The 25,208-nt window shown below is 37.1% G+C and overlaps 1 protein-coding gene across 2 annotated transcripts in view; it reads right to left on the reverse strand.

Annotated features, from left to right (window-relative positions):
- Positions 1–25,208, reverse strand: part of LOC143697566 (uncharacterized) — a 28,769-nt gene that overhangs the window by 3,212 nt on the left and 349 nt on the right. The window contains exons 2-12 of one of the 2 annotated variants that reach the window (XM_077194130.1): positions 20,258–20,313; positions 20,082–20,185; positions 19,923–19,997; positions 18,923–19,066; positions 18,690–18,767; positions 17,387–17,538; positions 17,255–17,309; positions 17,043–17,120; positions 16,860–16,968; positions 11,570–15,598; positions 8,311–8,575 (exon numbers count right to left, since the gene is read on the reverse strand). In XM_077194130.1, the coding sequence (XP_077050245.1) occupies positions 12,819–15,598; positions 16,860–16,968; positions 17,043–17,120; positions 17,255–17,309; positions 17,387–17,538; positions 18,690–18,767; positions 18,923–19,066; positions 19,923–19,997; positions 20,082–20,185; positions 20,258–20,313 (3,631 nt within the window). In that variant the 3' untranslated portion in view covers positions 8,311–8,575; positions 11,570–12,818. The remainder of the gene's footprint in view (positions 1–8,310; positions 8,576–11,569; positions 15,599–16,859; positions 16,969–17,042; positions 17,121–17,254; positions 17,310–17,386; positions 17,539–18,689; positions 18,768–18,922; positions 19,067–19,922; positions 19,998–20,081; positions 20,186–20,257; positions 20,314–25,208) is intronic. The other variant, XM_077194131.1, reaches the window with a different exon arrangement.

Consider the following 25,208-nt stretch of genomic DNA (forward strand, 5'->3'; position numbering starts at 1 on the left):
ATTTTATGTCAAGTAACGAAAATGTTTTTTATGTTTTTTAGTTGCGGTTAATGATAATAACATTAACGGTTTAATCTACAGTGGTTTGCACTGTACATGTAACAAGAATTTCACTTTGCTACAACAATATAATTTATCATTCACTGCTAACCGATACCAGTAAGTCAACAAATATTTCAGTTCCTCAATAAATCTATAGTGTCACAGCGACATCAGTCTGTCTTATCTACATGTCAAGCAGCCATAGGGTAACCTTGGCTTCTTTTTATTGTTTATTTGCGTAAACATTCTTGTCTGCAAAATGGCAGCATTTGTCTGGAGAGGGGAACATTATTACTGTCAGATTTTTTTTTAAAGCATGAATGGAAACATGGATCTCGTTAAGCCAGGTCTCATCAAACATAGCAGAGGTGTGGCCAGCTCCACATGCAATAACGCTAACGCCTTTCTCTAGTCTGAGATTGCTTGCACTCTAGGTAAACATGGCATGAATAACCTTAATAGATATGATTGGCATTTTAGTAAACAATTTAAGTATGCACACAGAAAAACAAAGACATCTAGATATCCTGTCTGGGTCAATGAGATTTTTAGTGGCCCATTATATACTATTATATATATAGGTAAGGGATGGCCGGGGCTAGAATCCTGTTTTTTAATAAACGCCAGCTCAGGGAAGTTGTCACAATTTAATTGGGGCATGTTGTCACACATTTTAAGATGTTATAGAATTGATGCAAATTTATTAACAACAAACTTGGTTGGCCAAAACAAATTTAAGATCTTTCAGTGTGTTACCTTTGAATGCTATATGATCATGTTATGTTTCTAGTTGTTTTACCGTTTTAATTTAAGCTGAACCCTACAATAAGCTGCAGCAGGCTCCAATGTGACAATGTGTCCCACTATTGGTCAACTTTTGTTTACTGAACTGTATTTTTTTTTTCTTAGGGAAATAATGGTAGAGGGTTAGGGTTAGAATGTTCAGAAGTTCTTTTGTAGTCAATACTTCAAAGTATGCATCTAGAAATTACTTTAAGAGTGTGACAACTTGCCCCGTCTCTCTTATCAAGCACTGTATTGGATGGCAAGTTATTTAGACTGGCTCCATAACAAGAATTAGTGTCATAGGTAAAATTCCTTATTAAAAAACAAAGATGTTGATTTAGAACTCAGGCTTTACCTGCAACAGAAAACAGGCTGTCTGCTACTTTACAGTTAAGACTTATGATTGGCTAATCTCCATAAAAAAAAAGTGTTTGTTTATTTATTTAACAGGAACAATGCAGTCAAACATAGTCACAATAAAAATCTTGCAGCTGATGCACATCATTATAGAGTTTATAGCTAATGCTAATTTTCAACTCCTGTCCCTGGTTGGGCTTTTCTAAGTACATTATAAAACATTCACATTTCTTCAAACACACACACACACACACACACACACACACACACACACACACACACACACACACACACACACACACACACACACACACACACAGAAAAATTAAAATATCTAAAAATGGCTACAGTTTTGGTTTGTCTTTAACCATCATTGTATATGGAGCTAAGCGAGTGGCTGAAAACTCATTGACATTAATATGTAAATTTAAAATATATCATAAATCCTCCAAAAACTGCACAAATGTGGAGTAAAACAGAGTAAAATTACATTTAAAAAAAACTATTATTCTGTTACAAAATTACATGTTGCTGCCTGGGGTCTCTGGAGACCCCAAAGACCATGAGTGTCACCCCAAAAGAAGAAGATCAAAGGGTTAATAATGCTCTCAAAACGTTAACACAAAAAAATATTTAAAAATCATTCATGGAAGGTTTTCTACAATGTTTGAGTTGGACATTCATCTAACATTTTTTAAATGTTGCTACTTGTTTCAGAATGTTCAGAAAACATTAAAAAGTAACATTCTCATAATGTTTGCAAACTGATAAAATTTAATGATTCTTTACAGTTCAGATAACCCAAAAAACATTTAAAAAAACTGGACATTTAAAATTCAGAAATATTTTTTTCACAACTTAATATGAACATTAGCAAAATGTTCTTAGTTGGGTATTACAAACATATTTTAGAGTTGTGTGGCTTTTATGCATGTTAGATTTTAATGCTACTTCTTAATATACTTTTAGCAGATATATGCATTTAGAATTTACGGTAACAGTTTACAACATAAACTAACAATTTGCAATATATTTTTACAGCATTAACCTTTGTTAAGTAGCCTGTGTTTCCCCATGCTGCCTTGCGCGCAGCGCGATTTTATTCACGCTGCTAGGCAGCCTGGATTCCATGGACCAGATTTTCGCCTCAGCGAGGGAACCAATCACGGAACGGGGAGGGAGCAGCAAGACGATGACGACGTCTATGCGACACACCGAAGCAGTTTGTTTATACCTATGGATCCAACATGGCAGCAGACGCGAAGTTACCTTTCGATGCACCCTTAGATATTGTTCTAAGTAGTTTAGTTAAATCTCTGACCCATCGTCTTCTTCCTCGTCTAATTTCTGTCGCTCTACATACATCATCTGGTATAATTGAAACGATTGGCTATGAGCTACGTACAGGCGCATTTGATAGACATTCGTAGCACCCAATAAACGGCTCTGGGCATTCGTAAACCACGCCTCAAATACGAGAAAATGAACATGCGGTTCCCACAACCACGTCTCAATGGGACTCGGTCTGATTTTAGCCAGGCTATTTGTTAATGTTAGTTAATAAAAATGTTTGTTCATGTTAGTTCACAGTGCATTAACTTATGCTAACAGATACATATTTTGATCTTACATGTAAATTTAATGTTGAGATTAACATTAGCTAATATAATAAATACGGTAGAAGAATTGTTCAATGTTAGTGTCACTGTACAGTGAGAAGCAGACAGGTAAATAGTTCAAACAGAGTTTTATTGCACAGAGGCACGGAGTAGAACAGCCGAGGAGACTGGTGAGTATGAATAAGAGAATCAGAACTGGATGATGAACTTAGCTGAACGATAATCTTAATATCTTGTTTGCAGATGATGGAAGAGGATTCAGCGGGCTGATGGCAGGAGACAGATGACAGAAGACGGATGACGGGAAGCGGATGATCGGAGACGAAGTTCAGGTGAGGAATCTTCAAGGTAGGTAGGAATAGGTAAGTATTCAAGTAGAGTCTGTACGTTCTTGTAAGGACGAGATCAGACAAGGAAGTGAAGGAGAAGTGCCTCTTTATAGTGTGTGTTGATGATGAAGTGCAGGTGCGGTGAATCAGAATTACGGGGAGAGTGAACGAGCGGGCGGAGCGTGCTGATCTGGTGACTCTGTGACAGTACCCCCTCCTCCACGGGCGGCTCCTGACGGCTGGATGGGACGGCGACGACAGGGCCGTCAGAGCAGACAACAAGCAGAGACGGATGTCTCCATACCTACTGGCCTGGTTGGTAGCTAGGGGTAGATGTTCTTTGGGTATCCGCTTGTCTCCTGTGTCTCAGCACTGCCTGTTGGAGATGCACATGCATGGAACCTCCGAGGGCTGCTCCCAACCAAGGGAATAAGGGAGGCTGGTATCCCAGGATGCATTGGAAAGGGTGAGCCCTGTGGTGGATTGTCGTAGGCAGTTCTGGGCGTATTCAGCCCACGGGAGGTATTGGCTACAGCTATCCTGGTTCCGGTGGCAGTAGTACCTCAGGTATCTCCCGATTTCCTGGATCTCCCACTCAGTCTGGCCGTTAGTTTGAGGATGGTAACCGAAGGAGAGGCTTACGGATAATCCGAGGAGATTGAAGAATGCTTGCCAGACTCAAGAGATGAATTGAGGACCCCGGTCCGATACTATGTTTTCGAGGATGTAGAAATGACGGAAAACATTCCTGAACACTGCTACAGCCGCTTCAAAGGCAGTTGTCAATCCCTTGAGGGGAATCAACTTACAGGCCTTTGAGAAGCAATCCACGATGACAAATACACAGGTATGGTTGTTTGAAGATGGTAGGTCTGTCACAAAGTCGATGCCCAGATGTGATCATGGACGATGTGGAATTGGCAGAGGAACCAGGTTTCCTTCAGGGAGTTTTCGGGGTGTATTGGTACAGCACAGACTGAGCATCCCTTGATGTACCAGGAGATATCCCGAGTCATGGTGGGCCAACAGACAGAGGACCGCTCCGACTCCGGTAGACGAGGCGTCTACCTCGACAATGAACGAGAGATCTGGATTAAGGTGGACCAGGATCGGAGCGGTTTGCAAGGCCATCTTGAGTTGTTGGAAAGCTTCTGATGCTGCCGGGGTTAAGGACAGAGACTTGGGCCGGCCCTTGAGTGTCTAGAGGTCAGAGGTGAACTGAAAAGGCTATAGTTATGGATGTATCGTCTGTAGAAGTTTGCAAATCTTAGAAAGCGCTGGTGTTCTTTGATGGTAGTGTGTTGAGGCCAGTTCTGGATGGTATCCACCTTCCTCTGGTCCATACACCAGGAAGTGGACGGAGGGGGTATGGAACTCGCATTTCTTCAGCTTGAGGTAGAGATAGTGATCACGGAGCTTCTAAAGGACCTGCGTCACATGGAGGCGATGTTCGGCCAGGTTCCGGGAGTAGATGAGGATGTCGTCTATGTAGACCAAGACAAATCGTTGAAGGAATTCCCGGAATACCTCATTCATATAGCCCTGGAAGACAGCAGGTGAGTTAGACAGGCCGTATGACATGACCCGATCTTCGTAGTGACAAGAAGAGGTGACGTAGGCAGTCTTCCACTCATCTCCTCGGCGTATACGAATGAGGTTGTATGCGCTCCGCAGGTCAAGCTTGGAGAAGATGCGAGCTCCCCGTAGCTGTTCCAGAGCTGCCGTGTCCAAGGGAAGTGGATAGCTGTACTTGATTGTTGAGGTTACGGTAGTCAATGCACGGCCTCAAGCCTCCGTCCTTTTTGGTAACAAAGAAGAAGCTTGAAGCGGCAGGGGATGTAGATGGTTTGATGAACTGTTGTTGAAGTGCCTCCTGGATGTACTCCTCCATGGCCTTCTGCTCCGGGATGGACAGTGGATATACACTGCCTTTCAGTACAGTGGCCCCAGGTAGCAGGTCGATTGCACAGTCCCATGGCAAATGTGGTGGAAGTTGAGTTGCCAACCGCTTACTGAAGACATCCTGGAACGCTCGGTATTCCGGAAATTCCACCGAATTTCTGGACAGACGAGAGACAGGATCAAAAGCAGGCATCACTCCATTGTAGTGCTTTTCCAGTGTTCTCTAGTTAATATGTGGTTGATGTTGGGACATCCACGGGCGTCCCAGAATGAGGTCAGCGGTGGATCCTTCCAGCACCATGAACGTGATCTCCTCGGTATGCAGACATCCGATGCGGAGTGTCAGTGTGGGAGAGAAGTGTCAGATTCGGTCACGACTCAGCGGCTTTCCTTGGATGGTGTGGATCCTCAAATCCCCATAGCACCGTCATGCAGGACCATCAGTTGACGGATATCAGTGTTGAGTCCCTGACGAAAGGCGGTGAGAAGTGCAGTCTCATTCCAGCCGCTAGCGGCAGCTAGAATGCGAAACTGGAGAGCGTAAGCGCTTACCGAGTTACTGGCTTGGCGCAGGTTGAACGACTGGTCGTGAACTGATAAATCCAAGGCGGTTTGTCCAAACAATTTAAAGTGGCTGAAGAAAGCCGACAGTGAACTGATGATTCAGGCGTTGGGTTGCCACAGTGATTGAGCCCACTGTAGCGCGCATCCAGACAGCAGTGAGATGATAAAGGCTACTCTGGCGTGGCTCGGTGGCGAACTGGTGAGACTGCATCTCGAAGTATAGGGAACACTGTAACAGGAATCTGCTGCAATCCTCCGCCTCTCCGGTGAATGTCGCAGGTCGGGCCATGGGACTATGGGTCGGGCAGCGGATGAAGCAGTGGGTGTTGAGTGCTGGAATGAATGACGTGCAGCATGAATGACATCAGCAGGAACATTAGGTGGGTTTTTCCGTTGGGGCAAGTTTTCCATTGGGGCGATCCGTTGCAATCTCCGTGGGGCTCTGCATGTGGTCTGGGCTTCTGTCACGGTACAGAGAGAAGCAAACAGGTAAATAGTTCAAACAGAGTTTTATTGAACAGAGGCACGGAGTAGAACAGCAGAGGAGACTGGTGAGTATGAATAAGAGAATCAGAACTGGATAATGCACTTAGCTGAATGATAATCTTAATATCTTGTTTGCAGATGATGGAAGAGGATTTGGCGGGATGATGGCAGGAGACAGAAGACTGATGACGGGAAGCGGATGATCGTAGACGAAAATCAGGTGAGGAATCTTCAAAGTAGGTAGGATTTGGTAAGTATTCGAGTAAAGTCTGTACATTCTTGTAAGGATGAGATCAGACAAGGAAGTGAAGGAGAAGTGCCTCTTTATAGTGTGTGCTGACGAAGAAGTACAGGTGCGGTGAATCAGAATTCCGGGGAGAGTGAAAGAGTGGGCGGAGCGTGCTGATCTGGTGACTCCGTGACAGTTAGTTCATGTTAACCAATGTAGTTAACTAATATTACCAAAAAAAAACGTATTGTAAAGTGTTACCGAATTTACAATCTTTCTCTAACATGGAAATATGCTGAAAACATTAAAGGGGAACTTGGCAACTCTAGCCATTTCTTTGCTGATTTTCACTTTTGTTGTCGCATGTTTTCTCAACGAGGTCCCCCTGCAGCTGTGGGGCGTATATTTCACAACACGGTCGTAAAAAAAAATCACTTGAGGCACCCTCCTTCACCTTTCTACCGCTGCCAATGTGCATTTGTTATTATTGGAACCGGCCAACTTTATCGTGTGGAGCTATGTTTACCTAGGTGGGTAATACATCATACACATTGAGGGCGGTGTGTGTTGTGTGCTTATGTCGAATTGCCGTAAAGCAGTTTGTGTTTCTCGCTCGTTCTCGCTTCTCACAAGACTTCCTATTTCCAACTTACGGGACGTTAGTCCCCATGTTGCAAGGTTGGTTTTCCGCCTGGGAACGTTGGGGGGGGAGCGGGGAAAGTCCCCATTTTGACAGGAACAGGTTATTTTACCATCCAAATGATTTCTAAATGGTTTTATTAAGTTGAAATAGTTGCCAAGTTCCCCTTTAATGACTCTTTCTTCAACTACACTGTAAAAAATTATATGATCAATCAGTTATAACAACATATGTTTTTAAATTGCTTTAACTCCTCAAAATAAGTTAAAGTTTCAACTTTTTATTAAATTATACAAGATTCAACCATTTTTTAAAGTCAGTTTAATGCAATTCTGAAATTACTTAAACATCCAAGTTTATTGTACTTTTTTTTTACAATGAGATTTATTTTTCTTTTCTTTTGTCCAATGAAATGCTCACTAAAATATGAATGCCATAAATAACTGAATAAATGTAATCCAATGAACTTAAAGGAACTTTTTATAGTTCTTTATACATAACACTAAACCACAACAGCAGAAAACCGGTATGTTTTTACATGCCGTATATAATATTTTTGGCAGGAGAATGTATGATGTGATACTGATGTAACAGTTTGGTTACTGCGAACGTTTACTTTTTCTGTTCTTTTGATAAGAGATTAATTTAAGGTTTAGGTGTATACTAAGTAGACTTTGGTAGAAAATTATAGTGTTATCTTTCCTTCCAGCAAAAGCAATTTTGAGATTTAATATTATAATTATCATGATGAGATTTTCTCTAAATCCCTAAATTGGGGTAATTATGTATATCTGTTTTATTGCATTCTAGGATATCAGACTTGGTACATGACAATGATGTACTAAAAATGGAAAAGTTTTTCCTTTGTGTTTTTCACATACAGACGACAACATTGTCAAAAAAATCCCCATTCACACGGATCTGCAAAAACTATTAAAAACCCTGTATTATGCATGCCAGGCCAATAGTTGGCGATGTCACTTTGTAAAGAATACGCGCCTATAGACTGAACGGAATGACGTCACAGTTTACACAAATTCACGTTTTTGTAGTTTGCACAGAGACAATAACAGTATTGCTTTCAAAAACTTGCACTTTTAAACCTGTTTCAAAAGTCTGTTTTCAGGCCCCCAATACGCATTAAAAGTTTTCAGTTTTTAGTTGAAAATGGTGTCATGTAAACACCCCCTCAGAAAAAAACAACCTACCTGGTGTGAAATGACAACAAATCTGCTAGTAACACAGAATTACCTTCCACTCCTTGAGGTTAAATAATGATTAATTCAATGCCAATCAAAACCAGAAACAGCATTCTTTGATAGAATGATCTGTTCTGAAATAACAGCTCACACCTACCAATTATCTCCAAATGTTCCTCATTTATCATCGGCTGTCTTATCATTCCTCATGTTACTGGGTGTTTCCGTGATGGTTTTGCAATCCTGCAGAAATTTGTGTTTTAAGCCTTCATTCTCGTGACTAGAAACACATTTTAAGATCTGCTCCACTTCTGTGTCCCTGACAATGAGTGATATAGCCTCCTCTCCCTCTTCAAAATCACTTATATCATTGGTCAGATCCAGCTGATGAGTAATACAATGCTTTAGGCCTATTGCAGTGTCTGCAAAGTTACAAAAAAAAAAGGTTACACTTTATTTCGATAGTCCAATTTAGACATTCTACTAACTTGAAGTAACTCTGTAACTACATGTCAACTACTGTAACTCTCATTAGAGTATTAGTAGACTGCTATAGACTGTTACGTTAGGTTTAGGTGTTAGGGATTGGGTTAGTACAACCCCAAATCAGAAAAAGTTGGGACATTTTGTAAAATGCATTAAAATCAAGAATCTGTGATTTGTTAATTCTATTTAAACTTTTTTTAACTGACAAAAGTACAAAGAAAAGTTTTCCAATGTTTTCACTGACCAACATAATTGTATTTTGTAAATATGAACACATTTTGATTTTGATGGCTGCAACACACCCCAAAAGTTGGGACAGAGACCAAATAAAAGTGAAAAGATTATCCAAATTAGATTACCCAACTATTTCGAAACAGTCCACAATGAGCAGGTGAATTGGTAATAGTTGAGGGTATCAAGTTTGGGTGTAAAAGTGCTTCTCAGTCTTTTTAAGCAGAGATGGGTCATGGCTCATCACTTTGTGCCAAATATCATGAGAGAATTGTCAAACAATAAAAAAAAATCACATTTCTCAATGCAAGATTGCAAAGAATGTATGTCTTTTATCATCTTCCATACATAATATTGTCACAAGATTCAGGGAATCCAGAGAAATCTCAGTCTGTGTGGGTAAGGCAGTAGACCTCTGTTGAATGTGCGTGAACTGTGAGCCCTCAGATGACATTGCACAAGATACCATCATGCTAATCCGTTAAATATAGCCACATGTGCCCAGGAGGAATTTGGAAAACCGTTTTCACTGAACATAGTCTGACTCTGCATTAAGAAATGCCACTTAAATCTCTGTTACGCAAGCGGAAAGCTTTACATCAGTTCTATGTGGAGATGCCGGCGAGTTCTCTGGGCCTGAGCTCATCTCAGATGGTCTAGAAGACAGTGGAAATGTGTGCTGTGATCAGATGAGTCCATGTTTCAGCTTGTTTTTGGAAAAAAATGGACACCAAGGTCTCAGTCCCAAAGACGAAAGGGACCAACCACACTTTCACCAGCGACAGGTGCAAAAGCAAACATCTGTGCTGGTATTGAGGTGCATCATTGCAAACGGTAAGGGTAACTTGCATTATTGTAAAGGTACCATTGACATGGAGGCATATATTTGGATTGTACAGAGACATAAACTGCCATCAAGATGACATCTTTCCTGGGAAGCAAGACAATGCCAGGCCTCATTCTGCACTTGCTAAAACTGAGTGGTTTCTAGACACTCTGCTCCATAGAAGGGATGTGCTTGCCTGTTTACTGCAGTCCAGATACGTCTCTTATGGAAAATGTATGACCCATCATGAAAAGGAGAATCAGGCAACGAGGACCACAGACTGTTGAGCGGCTGTCTTGTATCAGACAAGATTGGGCAAATATTCCACTAGCAAAACTCCAACAATTAGTATCCTCAACTCCCAAATGATTAAAAAGTGTAATTAAAAGGAAAGGTGATGTGACACAGTGGTAAACATGTCTCTGTCGCAACTTTTTTGGTGTGTGTTGCAGCCATCAAAATCAAAATTTGTTCATATTTACAAAATACAATTATGTTGGTCAGTGAAAACATTGGAAAACTTTTCTTTGTACTTTTGTCAGTTAAAAAAAAGTTTAAATAGAATGAATAAATCACAGATTCTTGATTTTAATGTATTTTACAAAACTGTGACTAGAGACATGGCTAAAAATGAATTGAGAAAATGTATTGGCCATAAATATTTCTAATCAACCAAGACACTGTATTTTACATTTCTTATTTAAACATAAAATTTGTTTTATTATTTTGGTAACACTTTACAATAAGGTTCATTAGTTAACATTATTTACCTACCTTAGTTAATATGAACAAAGAATAAACAATACTTCTTCAGCATTTATTAATCTTAGTTCATATTAATTTCAACATTTACTAATACTTTATTAAAATCAAAGGTTGTATTTGTTAACATTAGTTAATGCACTGTGAACTAACATGAACAAACAATGAACAGCTGTATTTTTATTAACTAATGTTAACAAAGATTAATAAATACTGAAACAGATGTATTGCTCATTGTTAGTTCATGTTAATTAATACATTAACTAATGTTAAATAATGAAACTTATTGTAAAGTGTTATCATTATTTTTTTTAATAGTTTTATTTGCATAAAGCTCATCTAAAATGGTACCTGTCTCATATTTGTCATATTTGTAAGAAAACTGTTGGCATCCTGTTGTGAAAACAACTCTTTGACCCGGAAACATATTTTGAGTTTAATGCACTAAAGTCAAAAGAAAAGTTTGATCAGTTTTTTTATCTTTCTTTTCAAAACGATGAACATTTATATCAATATTGGCTGTCAAAAAGAAATGTTACTGATAAAATTGAGTGTTTAAACAACTTTACATTATTTCACAGAATTAGAGTATTTATTCAAACATGCAAAGTTTGGGTTTGAAAGAAGTCTCTTCTTCTCACCAAGGCTGCACGTATTTGATCAAAAATATTATAGTAAAACCGTAATATTGTGAAATATTATTACAATTTAAAACAACTTTTTTCTATTTGAATATATTTATTCATTTTCAGCATCATTACTCCAGTCTTCAGTGTCACATGATCCTTCAGAAATCATTCTAATATGCTGATTTACTGCTCAAGAAACATTTCTTATTATCAATGTTGAAAAGAGTTGCTTAATATTTTTCTGGAAACATTGTTTTCAGGATTACGAAATAGAAATCTTTTGTAAGATTTGGTTATAAATGTCTTCACTGTGACTTTTGATAAACGTAATGTGTCCTTAAATAAAAGTATTTTAAAATAATCGTACTGCCCCCAAACTTTTGAAGAGTAATGTACATTAAATAAGGCATCTATAATAGTAAGTTTCTTGATCTTAAGATGTTGATTAAAGAACTATCTATCTAGTCCACCATTATAATTACCTGGGTCTTGGAGGAAATGACTTTCAGGTACAAGCCCCTCCCTCTCATCTGACTGTCCAATCCTGGCTTGATTCTCAGATATAGGTGATTTCTCACACCCAGTATTGATCCCTTCAGCCAAACCATTGGTGCCTTCCACAATTTTAGCATCTGGATCAATCTGTTCATCCTTCACTGTAACGCGTGTTTCTGTGTTAGGACCCCAATCAGCGGACGAAGCCTCTGGGCTGTTTTTGGAGGAAGCTTGAGAGTCAACAGATTCATATCTCTTCTCTTTCAAGTCATCTGAATCTCTTTGAATGCTCAGGTTGGAAAGATCTGACTCAACCTGAATAGTTGGTACGTTTATTTGGTGTGAGGAGCTCATCTGTGGCTCATTTTTATCTTGAGGGCTTAAAATACTTTCAGGAATAGATGTGTCATTGAATTGAGGAGGCTCTGTTGCACGGGATTCTGGGAAGAGTGGTGAATGCTGGGAGAAAAGTGTACCAGCACTGGATTCCTCTGTGTGGATTAAAGGTGTGTTGATCTCTTCCTTCTCATTTCCATGGTCACTCTTCACCTGTTCAACAGCTTCTTCTGTTGCCTCGTCCCTCTTTATAATATCTGTATATGATTCTTCCTCCCTGAGCACAGTCACATTCACTGTTCTGTTTACATCCACATGTGACATTTGTTTATTGTCTTGGATCTGTTGCTTTTCCATCATCCCACCTTGTCCTTTTTCCCTTTCATGTTCTTCCATGATGTTCCCATAATCTTCTGTCATTTTCCAATTCAGTTCTTTGTGTTCTTCCAGACTTTTTCTGTCTTCATGGCTTCCCCCAATTTTACAATCTTGCTCTTTTTCTCTCATATATTCTAACATCATATTTGTATTTTGTATTTTTTCACTCTCATGCTCTTCCATAATTTCCCAATCCTGTTCTTCCAAACGTCTACCATCTTGTTCTTCATCATCATGTGATTGTATAATTGTCAAATCTTGTACTTTTTCACTCTCATATTCTCCCTCACATTTTTTTACATTTTTTCCATTTTGCTCATTTTCTTGTCCACAGTCCTCCATAATTGTCACATATTGATTTTTTTCAGTTTCAAATACATGTTCTTTTATGATGTCTCCATCTTGTATTTTATTTTGTACTTTCCATTCTTCATGTTTTACTACAATTTTCCCATCTTGTTCTTTTTCATTGTCATGTTCTTTGTCACATTTTTCTACAATTTTTCCGTCTTGCGCATCTTCTTAGCCATGTTTTTCCATCATTTTCACATATTGTATATTTTCAGTCTCAAATACTTCCATGCTTGTCCCATATTGTTCTTTTTCACTGTTGAACGCATCAACAATTTTCCTATCTTGTTTTTCCACTATTTTTCCATCAATTTCCCCACCTTGTTCCTTTTCACTATCATGTTCATCCTCATGTTTTTCTAAAATTTTCCTACCTTGCTCATTTTCTTTCCCACATTCTTCCATCCTTTTCACGTATTGTGTTTGCGCAGTCTCAAATACTTCCATGCTTTTCCTGTCTTGTTCTATTTTACTGTCAAATGCCTCCACATTTATCCCATCTTGTTCTTTTCCTATCATATGTTCTAACAGTATTTTTGCATTTTGTATTTTTTTACAGTCTAATTCATCAATCATTTTCCAATCTTGTTTTTTTTCAATTTCATGTTCTTCCATGATACTCCCATCTTGTATTTTGTCAACCTCAAGTTCTTCTATAATTTCCCCACCTAGTTCCTTTTCACTGTCATGTTCTTCCTCGCATTTCCTCACATCTAATTTTTTTCCATATTGCTTATTTTCTTGCCCATATTCTTCCATTTTTTCCCCATATTTTTCAGCCTCAAAAGCTTCCATGTTTTTCCCATCTTGTTCATTTTCATTGTCAAATACATTTACAATTTTTCCATCTTGCTCATGTTCTTCCATAATTTTTTCATTCTCACATTCTTTCAAACTTTTCCCATCTTCCTCATGTTTTTCTGTAATTTCCCTATCTTGCTCTTTTTCTAATACACATTCTAACATAATTTCTGCATGTTGTATTTTTTCACCCTCTTCTTCCTCCATAATTTCCCCATCTTGTTCTTTTCCACACTCACGTTCTTCCAACATTTTCCCATCTTGTTCTTTTCCACACTCACATTCTTCCAACTTTTCCCCATCTTGTTCTTTTCCAATCCCATGACCTTCCACCATTTCCCCATCTTGTTCTTTTCCACACTCACGTTCTTCCAACATTTTCCCATCTTGGTCTTTTCCACTCTCACGTTCTTCCAATATTTTCCCATCTTCTTCTTTTCCACTCTCACATTCTTCCAATATTTTCCCATCTTCTTCTTTTCCACTCTCACGTTCTTCCAATATTTTCCCATTTTCTTCTTTTTCACACCCACGTTCTTCCAACATTTTTCCATCTTCTTCTTTTCCACTATCACGTTCTTCTAACATATTTCCATCTTGTTCTTTTCCACTCTTACGTTCTTCCAACATATTTCCATCTTCTTCTTTTCCACTCTCACGTTCTTCCAACATTTTCCCATCTTCTTCTTTTCCACTCTCACGTTCTTCCAACATTTTCCCATCTTGTTCTTTTCCACTCTCACGTTCTTCCAACATTTTCCCATCTTCTTCTTTTCCACTCTCACGTTCTTCCAACATTTTCCAATCTTCTTCTTTTCCACTCTCACGTTCTTCCAACATTTTCCCATCTTCTTCTTTTCCACTCTCACGTTCTTCCAACATTTTCCCATCTTCTTCTTTTCCACTCTCACGTTCTTCCAACATATTTCCATCTTCTTCTTTTCCACTCTCACGTTCTTCCAACATTTTCCCATCTTCTTCTTTTCCACTCTCACGTTCTTCCAACATTTTCCCATCTTCTTCTTTTCCACTCTCAAGTTCTTCCAACATTTTCCCATCTTCTTCTTTTCCACTCTCACGTTCTTCCAACATTTTCCCATCTTCTTCTTTTCCACTCTCACGTTCTTCCAACATTTTCCCATCTTCTTCTTTTCCACTCTCAAGTTCTTCCAACATTTTCCCATCTTCTTCTTTTCCACTCTCACGTTCTTCCAACATTTTCCCATCTTCTTCTTTTCCACTCTCACGTTCTTCTAACATTTTCCCATCTTGTTCTTTTCCACTCTCACGTTCTTCCAACATTTTCCCATCTTGGTCTTTTCCACTCTCACGTTTTTCCATCCTTTTACCATTAGATTCTTTTTCACTTTCATGTTTTCCCATAATCATCCCATCATGTTCCTCCTCCTCTTTTTGACCTCCCTTCCCTTTTTCCTGACCCCTTCTCTCTCCATCTTTCCCCTCATCTTTAATCTCCCTTTCCTCATTCTTTTCCTCCACATCTTCCTCCTCAACCGTAGGTATAACAGATGCCCGAGCAGTAAAATCTCTCCCCGGTTCCAGGTCTTTCAACATTCGTGGGGCAACAGGCAGCGCAGGAAGCGGTCTGGCGGGGGGCTCAGGTACCAAAAGACTTGATGGAGGAAGAGATGACATAGGGGTGTCTAAGGGGTCAACAAGTGTCTCAGGCTGGTTAACAACCAGTTCCGGTGAATTCTCAAAACCAGAGGGAGGTGGAGGAAACTCATCCACCATCTCTGATTCCCCGGTTTTGAGCTGCTCAGCAGTTGCTGGAAGTGGATAAAAGACCAGACTATCTAGTATATCACCAATAGGAGTTTCTGTTTCAGATTCATTTGCATCAGTTGAAGAGGATTGAGTTTGGAGGACTGGCACGGGGCCAGTGGCAGTTACGGCACATGACTCCATTATCTTACTTGAAGACAGGTGGATCTGGCTTTTGATAGATACCGTTGCACAATTCTGCAATGAGGAAGCTGCAGAGTTAGTGAATAGAGTGTTCTGGGATGTGGGAATCGACTGAAAGTAAGGAGATCTGTACGGGGATGCAGGTTGAGAAGAAGGTGATTCATTGAAACTGAAGATATTGTCCGTCTGACTGCGATGCAGTTGTCTATAGAGACCCCTGACTGCAAAAAATGAAAGAGATTTCAAAACAAATGGCACTAAAATATGAAAATTGCAGTTACAAAAAAAACTAGATTACTATCATTATAATCAACAAATCAGTCAACACGTCAAGTGGCAGACGTACATTCAGTTACCAAACACCCTGTTTTTATTTTTATCGTGCTGAATATCTCTACACAGCCAAATTTGATTTAAAACATTTTGTTTACAACTCAAATGTGTCAATTGATTACTATGAATTCACTATTTACCTAACTGGTAACACTATACATTAAGTTTTAGTTTGTTAGTTATTACATTAATGATGAACTTAAATTTATTTTTTATTGTTTTGTTTTGAAAGATGTTAACCAAGTCTGCATTTATTTGATCAAAATGCGGTAAACACTGTAATAAATGTTCTATTTTAATATATTTTTTAAAATGCAAATTATTCCTGTGATGTCAAAACTGAATTTTCAGCATCATTACTCCAGTCTTCAGTGTCACATAATCCTTCAGAAATCATACTAATATGCTGATTTGATTTGATCCTCAAGAAACATTTCTTACTATTATCAATGGTGAAAACAGTTGTGCGGCTTTTTGTGAAAACCCTAATACAATATTTTAGGATTCTTTGTTGTATAGAAAGTTTAAAAGAACTTTAATTAATCTTTTGTAATAATGTAAAAATCTTTACTGTCACTTTTGACCAATTTAATGCATCATTGATGAATAAAAGTATTAATTTCCTAAAAACATGGACTGCAAACTTTTAATCAGTGTAGAAATAAGTGTAGAAATACTGTATGTACATTGTAAAAAAAGTTGTTGCCTTAAATGTTTCAGTGCAATCAGTCATTTCGACTTAAATTACATTAAACTGAGTTGAATCTTGTATAACTTATAAAAAAAATTGAAAATTGCTTAACTTTTTTTATGACTTAAAGCAATGTAAAAACAAATGTCGTCATAACTTACTGATCATATAACTTTTTACAGTGTAGAAACATTAGATTAATAAATTTAGCAAATTTATTGTTCCGTGTCATTTCATAATAGCTAATACAAAAAACAATTTGAAAACTTCTGATCATTACATCAAAGCTGCTTGTGCTGGCATAAAAATGCAAAAATAAATTAGTGTGGATTTTAAAATAAGTTCTCAAATGTAAGACATAATATATTTGTTTGTGGGCAGGTTATGCAGAAGCGAAGTCGTTCTCGCCATTCAAGTCAATGGGAACACATGCCGGTTCTCTTTGTATTACACTTTACCTGGAAATGATGAGCTGGGACTGGAGGCTGTGTTGACACTTGTGGAGGACAGTTGTCTGAAAAACTCTCTGGTTTTTGCAACACGCTGAGAGACTAGAGCTGATGCCTCCTGCTGGCCATAAACAGTATTACCTCACAGCATTAAATTCATAGGCCATATACAGTTTGATTGACAGAACTCACCGAAGATTTGTCCTCTGATTCAGAACGGGAATATCTAGCTCTCATTTCTTCATCTTCACGCTCCTTTTCCTGGTGCTCCTGTGATATATATATATATATATATATATATATATATATATATATATATATATATATATATATATATATATATATATAATAGATTAACATTGAACATGTGCATGTAAACACACACAGAAACACATTATACATACCCATTTTAATTGATCTTGTTTGTGGGCCTCTGCATCCATTTTGGCCTGTATTCTCCTATAAAAAAAAAGACGATTTTAAAAGTTCATTTTTGGCCTTTGGGAATTTTGTGCATGGGGGAATGTTTGACTGACCTCTGCTCCTTTATTTTCTGTTCCTTTTCATTCAACCTCCTATCTCTCTCCATCGCCTCTCTCTTTTCCTGGAGCATTCGTTCTCTCTCTCTCTGCCTCCTGTCCTCTGCTGCCCTCCGCTGTTCCTCCTTTTTCCTTTCCTCCTCTTCTCTCTGTAAATAAATATTGTAAGAAACCGACCTCTGACTCTTATTGTATTGCGTGCGACTTTTAGGAAAAAGTTGGGTAAGCCTTGCTAACACAAGTTAGCTAGCTGTCAATTATCTTTTTTTTATAGTGTTAGTTCACCCAAAAATTTAAATTCTGTCATTTATCACTCGCCCTCATGTCGTTCCAAAGCCGTAAGACATTTGTTTGACAAGATTCATACAAAAATCTGAGAGCTTTCCGACCCTCCATTTACAGCCTACGCAACTTCCACTTTCAAGCCTCAGAATGGTTAAAGGCTTCATTAACGTAATCCATGTGAATCCAGCTGTTTAACCTGAATTTTATGAAGTGATGCAGAATATTAATCTACAAAGCACATTCACACAACAACATCAGGTGTCGCATCAACACAACACACATGCGTCTTGGTACTCTCATGAACGTGCGTTGAAGATTAATATTTTGTAAATAAACTGGTAGCCATAAATTAAGATTTTTTTGCACAAACAAAGCACTTGCGTCATTTCATAAAATTTGGGGTAAACCACTGGAGTCACATGGATTGCTTTTATGATGCCTTTACTACCTTTCTGGGGCTTGAAAATGGTAGTTGCGTAGACTGTCAATGGAGGGACAGAAAGCTCTCAGATTTCATTAAAAAGATCTTCATTTGTGTTTCAAAGATGAACAAAAGTCTTATGTGGTTGGAACGACATGAGGGGGAGTAATTAATGACAGAATTTTCATTTTTGGGGGAGCTAACACTTTAAAAAAAATGAACATTTATAGTAAAAAATAAATGTGTAAGTTCTGAAATCCAATAAAATAATGTGCCATGGGTTAATATTTAAAAAGGAAGAAGAATACACACAATATTCAACAACAAAATTGTATTTCATTTAATTATTATTATTTGTTAATTGTAAACGATTTATTACCAATTACACATAAAATGAGTGATATGAGTGGTACCAGAACTTACTCTTGTGACATATTTTTTTAATTTATTTTGGATGTATATTGGTAATGTCAGCACATTTGGAGATCTGGACAGTTATTCTTTTCTTGCCATAACATTCAGAATTTATCATAACAACCGTGTAACAAATAATAGGCAACAATGAAAAATAAAATTTAAAGTCTCACACCGTACCTCTGCTTGTGCCCAGAAAGAATCCCTCTGGATTCGCTGGATCTCTGCGGCTGCGATTGTTCGCTTGTAATTAGTGCCCTGGAAATGTTGAGGAGTCAGTTTGATTTGTTTACAATTTTCCTGATTTTAACAGAGTTTAATTGCCTGACTTGCTGTACTTTTCAGAACAACTTCATCACTCAGGATTCATAAAGCCTTCCCTCTTGTGGTAAGAAATAGTCATGGTGTCATACCACAATGGCCTGTCTGTCTTCCATCCGACGTCCAGGTCTCCCTCTCGGCCCCTTCGTGACCACTGTAGCATTATAGGCCAGTGTGCAGATCCTCTCTTCTGTGATTTCATCCAAAGTGTGGGCAGGAAGAAAGATGTGAACTTCCTGAAGCATCAGAAAGACAAAGATACCATTTTTTTAATGTCTTTATCTTTTTATTTTAAACATATAATTCATCCTGACAAGAAAGACATGAAGTCTAACAAGACTTCTAAAAGAAAAAATTGAATAAAAAAAAAATCGAATTTAAGATCTGCATGCTCATGATCACAAAACAAGACCTACTATTATGTCCCCTAATTCGAATTATCTCTACATATGAAAAAGCAACAACAAAAAAAGAAAACTGTGCAACAAATTCAACAGCTTTTCACTGAGGCAGAACCCTTTAAAGGCCAACTTTGTACCTTATCTACCCTTAAAAGGTGCAGTTTACCATTTAAAAGAAAAATAACCCAAAAAGTACTGTTTACAGGTAAACAAGGTTTAAAGATGTCCCTTTAAACTGGGATAGTTCACCCAAAAATGAAAATTCTGCCATCATTTACTCATCCTCAAGTTGTTCCAAACCTGTATGAGTTTCTTTCTTCTACACAAAAGAAGATATTTTAAAGAATATGGATAACCAAACACTTGATGGACCCCATTGACTTCCATAGTGCTTTTTTCCATGTGGAAGTCAATGGGGTCCATCAAGTGTTTGGTTATCCATATTCTTCAAAATATCTTCTTTTGTGTTCAGCAGAAGAAAGAAACTCATACAGGTTTGGAACAACATGAGAGTGGGTAAATGATGACAGAATTTTCATTTTTGGGAGAACTATTCCTTTAAAGGTTACTGACCCAGTGACAAGCTATAGAACCCCTTAAGTACAACGTGTAAAAAAAAGAAAATCTGAGTCTATTCTAAATGTAATACAATTAAAGCTGATATTGTCCCATAATCCCTCCCCTCTTTTACCTTAAAGAAGTTCCTGATTGCTGGTAAATGACTCGCACACTCAGCTTTGCGGTACTCGTCCACTTCATTTCCTACCTGAGAGCCCACAAACACTGGTTAAGGGGGAATAAAGTAAAGTGTTTTACATTAAACAGTGAACTGTGTGGAGGATCAACTAACCCATAATATCATAACGATGCAGGGTTGAGCTGTGCCCACTCTGCACATCCCGTAAAGTGGCCGTATGGGGCTGAGTTTAGTCGACAATTCTTTCAATCCACCAACTATAAAAAAAATTGCATAAAAACAAACTCCAAAACATAAAACATTATTTAAAAAGCTTTCTGTGGACTTACCGCCAGAATCAGCCAGTTTGAGTCGGTTCATTATTCCATCATAGGCAAATAAAGCCCTGTACACAGAGAATAAAACGGCCACAAGGAATATTAAGGTTTGTGTAATTTCATTAGGATGGATAACTCAATAACAAAGACTAATGTATTTTAAGTTCTCTGAAATTTTAACAGTCATATGAATGCTCTGCATTGATGTTTGAGTTTTTGATCTATTGATATATTTCACTCTTTTAGTGTGTAATGCAAAAGAAATATAACAAAATTATCAGTACAGTATTGACTGTATTTACACTACCGTTTGAAAGTTTTAGATTTTAGTAATATAGTAAGATTTTAAAGAAGTCCCTTTATGTTCACCAAAGCTGCATTCATTTGATCTTAAATACAGCAAAAAACAGTAATATTCTGATATACTTTTACAATTTAAAATAACTTTTTTCTATTTAAATATATTTTAAAATGCAATATTTTCCTGTGATCAAAGCTGAATTTTCAGCATTATTACTCCAGTCGTCAGTGTCACATGATCCTTCAGAAATCATTCTGATATGCTAATTGGCTGCTCAAGAAACATTTATTATTATTATCAATGTTAAAAACAGTTTTCCCCCAGATTATTTGATGAATATAAAATTTCAAAAGAGCAGCATTTATATGAAATAGAAAGCTTTTGTAACATTATAAACTTTACTGTCTTTACTGTCTCCTTTGATCAATTTTAATGCTTCCTTGCTGAATAAAAGTAGCCTATTAATTTCTTTTTTTTTAAAAAATCCTCTGACCGCAAACTTTTGACCAGTAGTGTATAATGTCAGGCACAAATAAAAAATCAGAGCGATCTAAAACTTTGACCGGTAGTGTATATATCAGGCACAAATGGCACCATTTCCTTTGAATGACGCCCATAAACAGGACCCTTCTTGGATCCCCAGGGTCTTCTGTAAAACAAACCCAAAAAACAAAAGAGCAGTTTTCCCACATTCTCAGGACAACAATGTCAGAACATACAAACCTGAGTACTCCGTTTAAAAATTACCCCATTTAAAATGATAAATTTAGACACTGGAGCCATTATTTTGTCTTTCTTGGAAATCACTATGCTAAGTATGTCACAGCCAAATGGATAATCACAAAGACTGTTAATCCAAGCATTTTTCAACTTCTAGGTGAATAGTTTGAGCTATATTAAAGAAAATGGCATTTGCAAATGTCTTGAGTTGAACTCCTTGACCGCATATAGCCCTAGACTCTGTCATGTTATATTTAACTTTCATAAGACAGGCGTTTAAACTGCTTGGGTGCTGTTATGTTATGTTGCTATGTAGTGATGCATGTGGTGTTTCATATGTTTTCTCATTAAGGCAAGAAACTACAGGCAAAATCAGCGTTTTTTTCAGGCACTGTTCAATTTTGAGAATTTGCTTCCATAACCTGTCTACTTGCAGGCTAGTGGAAATATTTTGTAAATTATTTTATTACTCTTTGTCTATTTGCTTCCGTAGAGTTCAATTACAGTAAATATCTTTAAAGGCCGTTTTCTCAAAATTAGCATTTTGTTCAGTAACACTTATAGTACATACATTAAATTTGACAGTTTTATTGTTATCTTTATTTTGTAACGTTTTTACAGAGGGATACGTAATCTGTTGACAAGGAGATTTTTTTATATATATTTACAGTATTTTCTGATTTATGGAGTGATAAAACGAGATATCAAAGTTCTTTGAGTTCTTGCCTCATTTGCATATTTCAATTGCCTTAATGTAGACATCTGAAGAAAGTTGTGTATCTATTTGTTAATAGTTATTAGGTGTTACCTTATTCATCTGTAGTGTCTTAAATTTACTGTGGATGTGAACAATACATTATGCTTTACTATACATATACATGAATTCTATTCAAAAGGGGAGGAAATGAAAGAGACAGGAAGGTTATGAAGATGCAGTGTCCTGCTTTTTCAGACTTCCGTGTTTAGACTAGCACCTTGATAAGCCAACTGGCACTTACTATCTCCGTTTATGTGCTTGAAGCCATTATTAATATTAACTTTGAATATCTGATTAATGTATACAGCTACATAATGTAATACAGATCTGAAACAAGATCAAATTAGGATATGGTTTGAGTAATTTAATGAGGCTTTGGTTGTAAAAACATCTCAGAGTTAAACATCAAATCAAATCAAATCATGAATGTCAGGAAAGAATTCCAAAAGGTTTCTCTTATCAGGAACAAACTGACTGAATAAAGTTCCATCATAAAATAACAGAATTATACTTCTTTTAGGTCTCAAACAATAAAGTTCTTCCAGCGGCGACATTCTCCCTTTTAAAACGTTTCCTGTGACAACAGTAGCCAAAACAACAGGAACTGCTCTGCTCCGTGAATATGTCTGCATTTTAGCCCCCAGCATGGTCAAAAACAATCTCTCACACACTCATGTCGGAAGACCCACACACACATCTCCTTGATTCATCATGTCAGATTGTACATTTTGTCATACAGGGTGCTTTTGCAGATAAACATACTAATTAAGATAAGCAGGGGTATTTACAGAGGAAATTGGTCTGGGACTGGAAGGGGGTTGTTTGGTCATTAAGATAGATAAGAGAAACATTTTTAAATATTATATATTCCATCAGATCAAGACACCACAGCTAGCTTGGAGCCATAGTGGTCACTACAGTGGAGAGCTATAAAAAAAATCTTGAATTTGCACGGGTTTTGATGGCATAATTGCACATCAATCTCTACAGTGGATCCTGGTGCATCATCCTATACATTGCCACCAGGTTGCAAGCCGTTGTGTGTCAATTTTTTCCCCCCTCCAAACCAAGATGGCCAATGGTCAGTCAGAAATGCCAAGTTGCTCCGGAATATCCACCCATTCCTTCTATCCTAGGAAATTCTTGCAGGTAAAAAAAATAGTGTAGCATCAAGCAATATCTAATGAGTCATATCACAGTTAAATCCGTTTTCCAAGCTTTGATTTTAGATTGGGAGAAAATTCTGATTAATCATGTCCACTATAGTGGACCTCATGCATCAATGGCTATATTTCAGCTACAATTCAAACAGTACTTTTTCAGTACTGTGAATGTTGTTTTTGAAAATACTTTATCTGCAGTAGCTTGTTTTCTGACTGTAAATAAATGTAACTGTAATGTAAATGTAATGTAAAATGCATTACTTGTTGGATCAAAAAGTAATCTGTTTAGTAATGCATGTTGCTTGTAATGCATTACTTGTTAGGTCAAAAAGTAATCTGATTTCGTAATGCACGTTACTTGTAATGAGTTTCTTTACTTGTGACATCAAAAAGTAATTTGATTAGGCCTACATAATGCATGTTACTTGTAATACATTACTTTACTTGTAACATTAAAAAAATCTGATTACACAATGCATGTTACTTGTAACGCATTACTTTAGTAGTAACATCAAAAAGTAGGCTAATCTGATTGCGATATGCATGTTACTCTTAATGCGTTACCCCCAACACTGCTCATTTCAGATGAGATTGAAAACACCTGATCACTAGGTTTTCTCAGAGGAGGGCTATGTTAGAAATGTGTCCATCTTGAACATAATCAGAATTATCAGCTAATAAGGGTAAATTGGCATACTCTGGTACACTGGAGGGAGCATCTGATTGGTTTCCACAGTTGTACCTTGAAAGGCTGTAGAGATTTCTGATGGAAAGTTCTGATATCAAAGATACGCGAAGTTCAACTTGTATGAAGTTCAATTGCCTTTGCAATATTTCGCATTTGTATTTTTGGTATATATTTTATAGTTTTCACATGATTTTATACAATTTTATTGATTTGTTTGTTAAATACACACAATATTGCGGTGTTATTATTGTATTATGTTTAATACAGTATCTCTTCTTTTTAAACCATAAACGCATGCTGTTCACTCAAGTGGACATCTGAAAATCTCGTTGAAAAATATGTGTAAAAAAAAAAAAAAAGTAAATTCTTGTTTTCCATGCCTAAGAGCAATAAATCCTGACTTTAACTTTAACTGGGGTTATCATAATTCATGCATGAAAGGGTTAAGAAACAAAAAACTAAGTCATGGGACACAAAAGTGTAGCTACTTTTTGTGGAATGTGCCCTAATTCTTTTAAATATGAGATGAAGAGTTTCTGTCCTGTTCATTTAAACGGGGTCGTTCTACTTTCACTGACGAACACATATACACACACTACAGCCATCTGTGTAATTGAATAGTCGCACATTATTTACTTTATTTCCAAGGAATTTCAGTTTGAGCGTTGTGTTTTATGTTGTTGTCGGCGTTTATGAATAAGTAATGCATTTAAACGGCTAAACAGGAGCAACGGAAATAGTCTTTTGTTCAAAATTGAAGAGAGCGTGAATGACATACAGTCCAGCAGAGTGGCGCAGCGGAAGCGTGCTGGGCCCATAACCCAGAGGTCGATGGATCGAAACCATCCTCTGCTAAGAATTTTCGCATTTACAATTTAGTATATTCTGCTGATTATATCATATTATATGCATTTTATATTCGTTATAAATATTGTTGTTAGTTTAAATGCATGTCAGGGGTATATAATCTAAACTAAAACCAAAACACTTTCGATACTTATTTTATTTTTTCCTAGTTGTCAAAGCAACATTCCTCATTTTTATTTTGTAAAGTAACTAAAACTATATAGACATATTTAAATAAATAATAAATATGACAAAAACATAAAATAAAATTAACCTACTAAAACGTAGTAGGCTACTAAAAGTAAAATGAAAAAGGAACATACAAAATAATTTAAAATAATTTAAAATATTTACAAACACTCAGTGACACCAAAGTAACACTGGTGTAGGCTATTAGCTAATTCATTAGTAACATTAATGTTATATGGTCAGAAACATTTATTGTTTTGTTTTTTTAGGATTGTGAAAACGTTTTCAATTTCGATCAC

The sequence above is a fragment of the Siphateles boraxobius genome, unplaced genomic scaffold (genome assembly GCF_051911475.1).
Source record: "Siphateles boraxobius isolate OS27281-9 unplaced genomic scaffold, OSU_SipBor_1 11, whole genome shotgun sequence".
Lineage (NCBI taxonomy): Eukaryota > Metazoa > Chordata > Actinopteri > Cypriniformes > Leuciscidae > Siphateles > Siphateles boraxobius.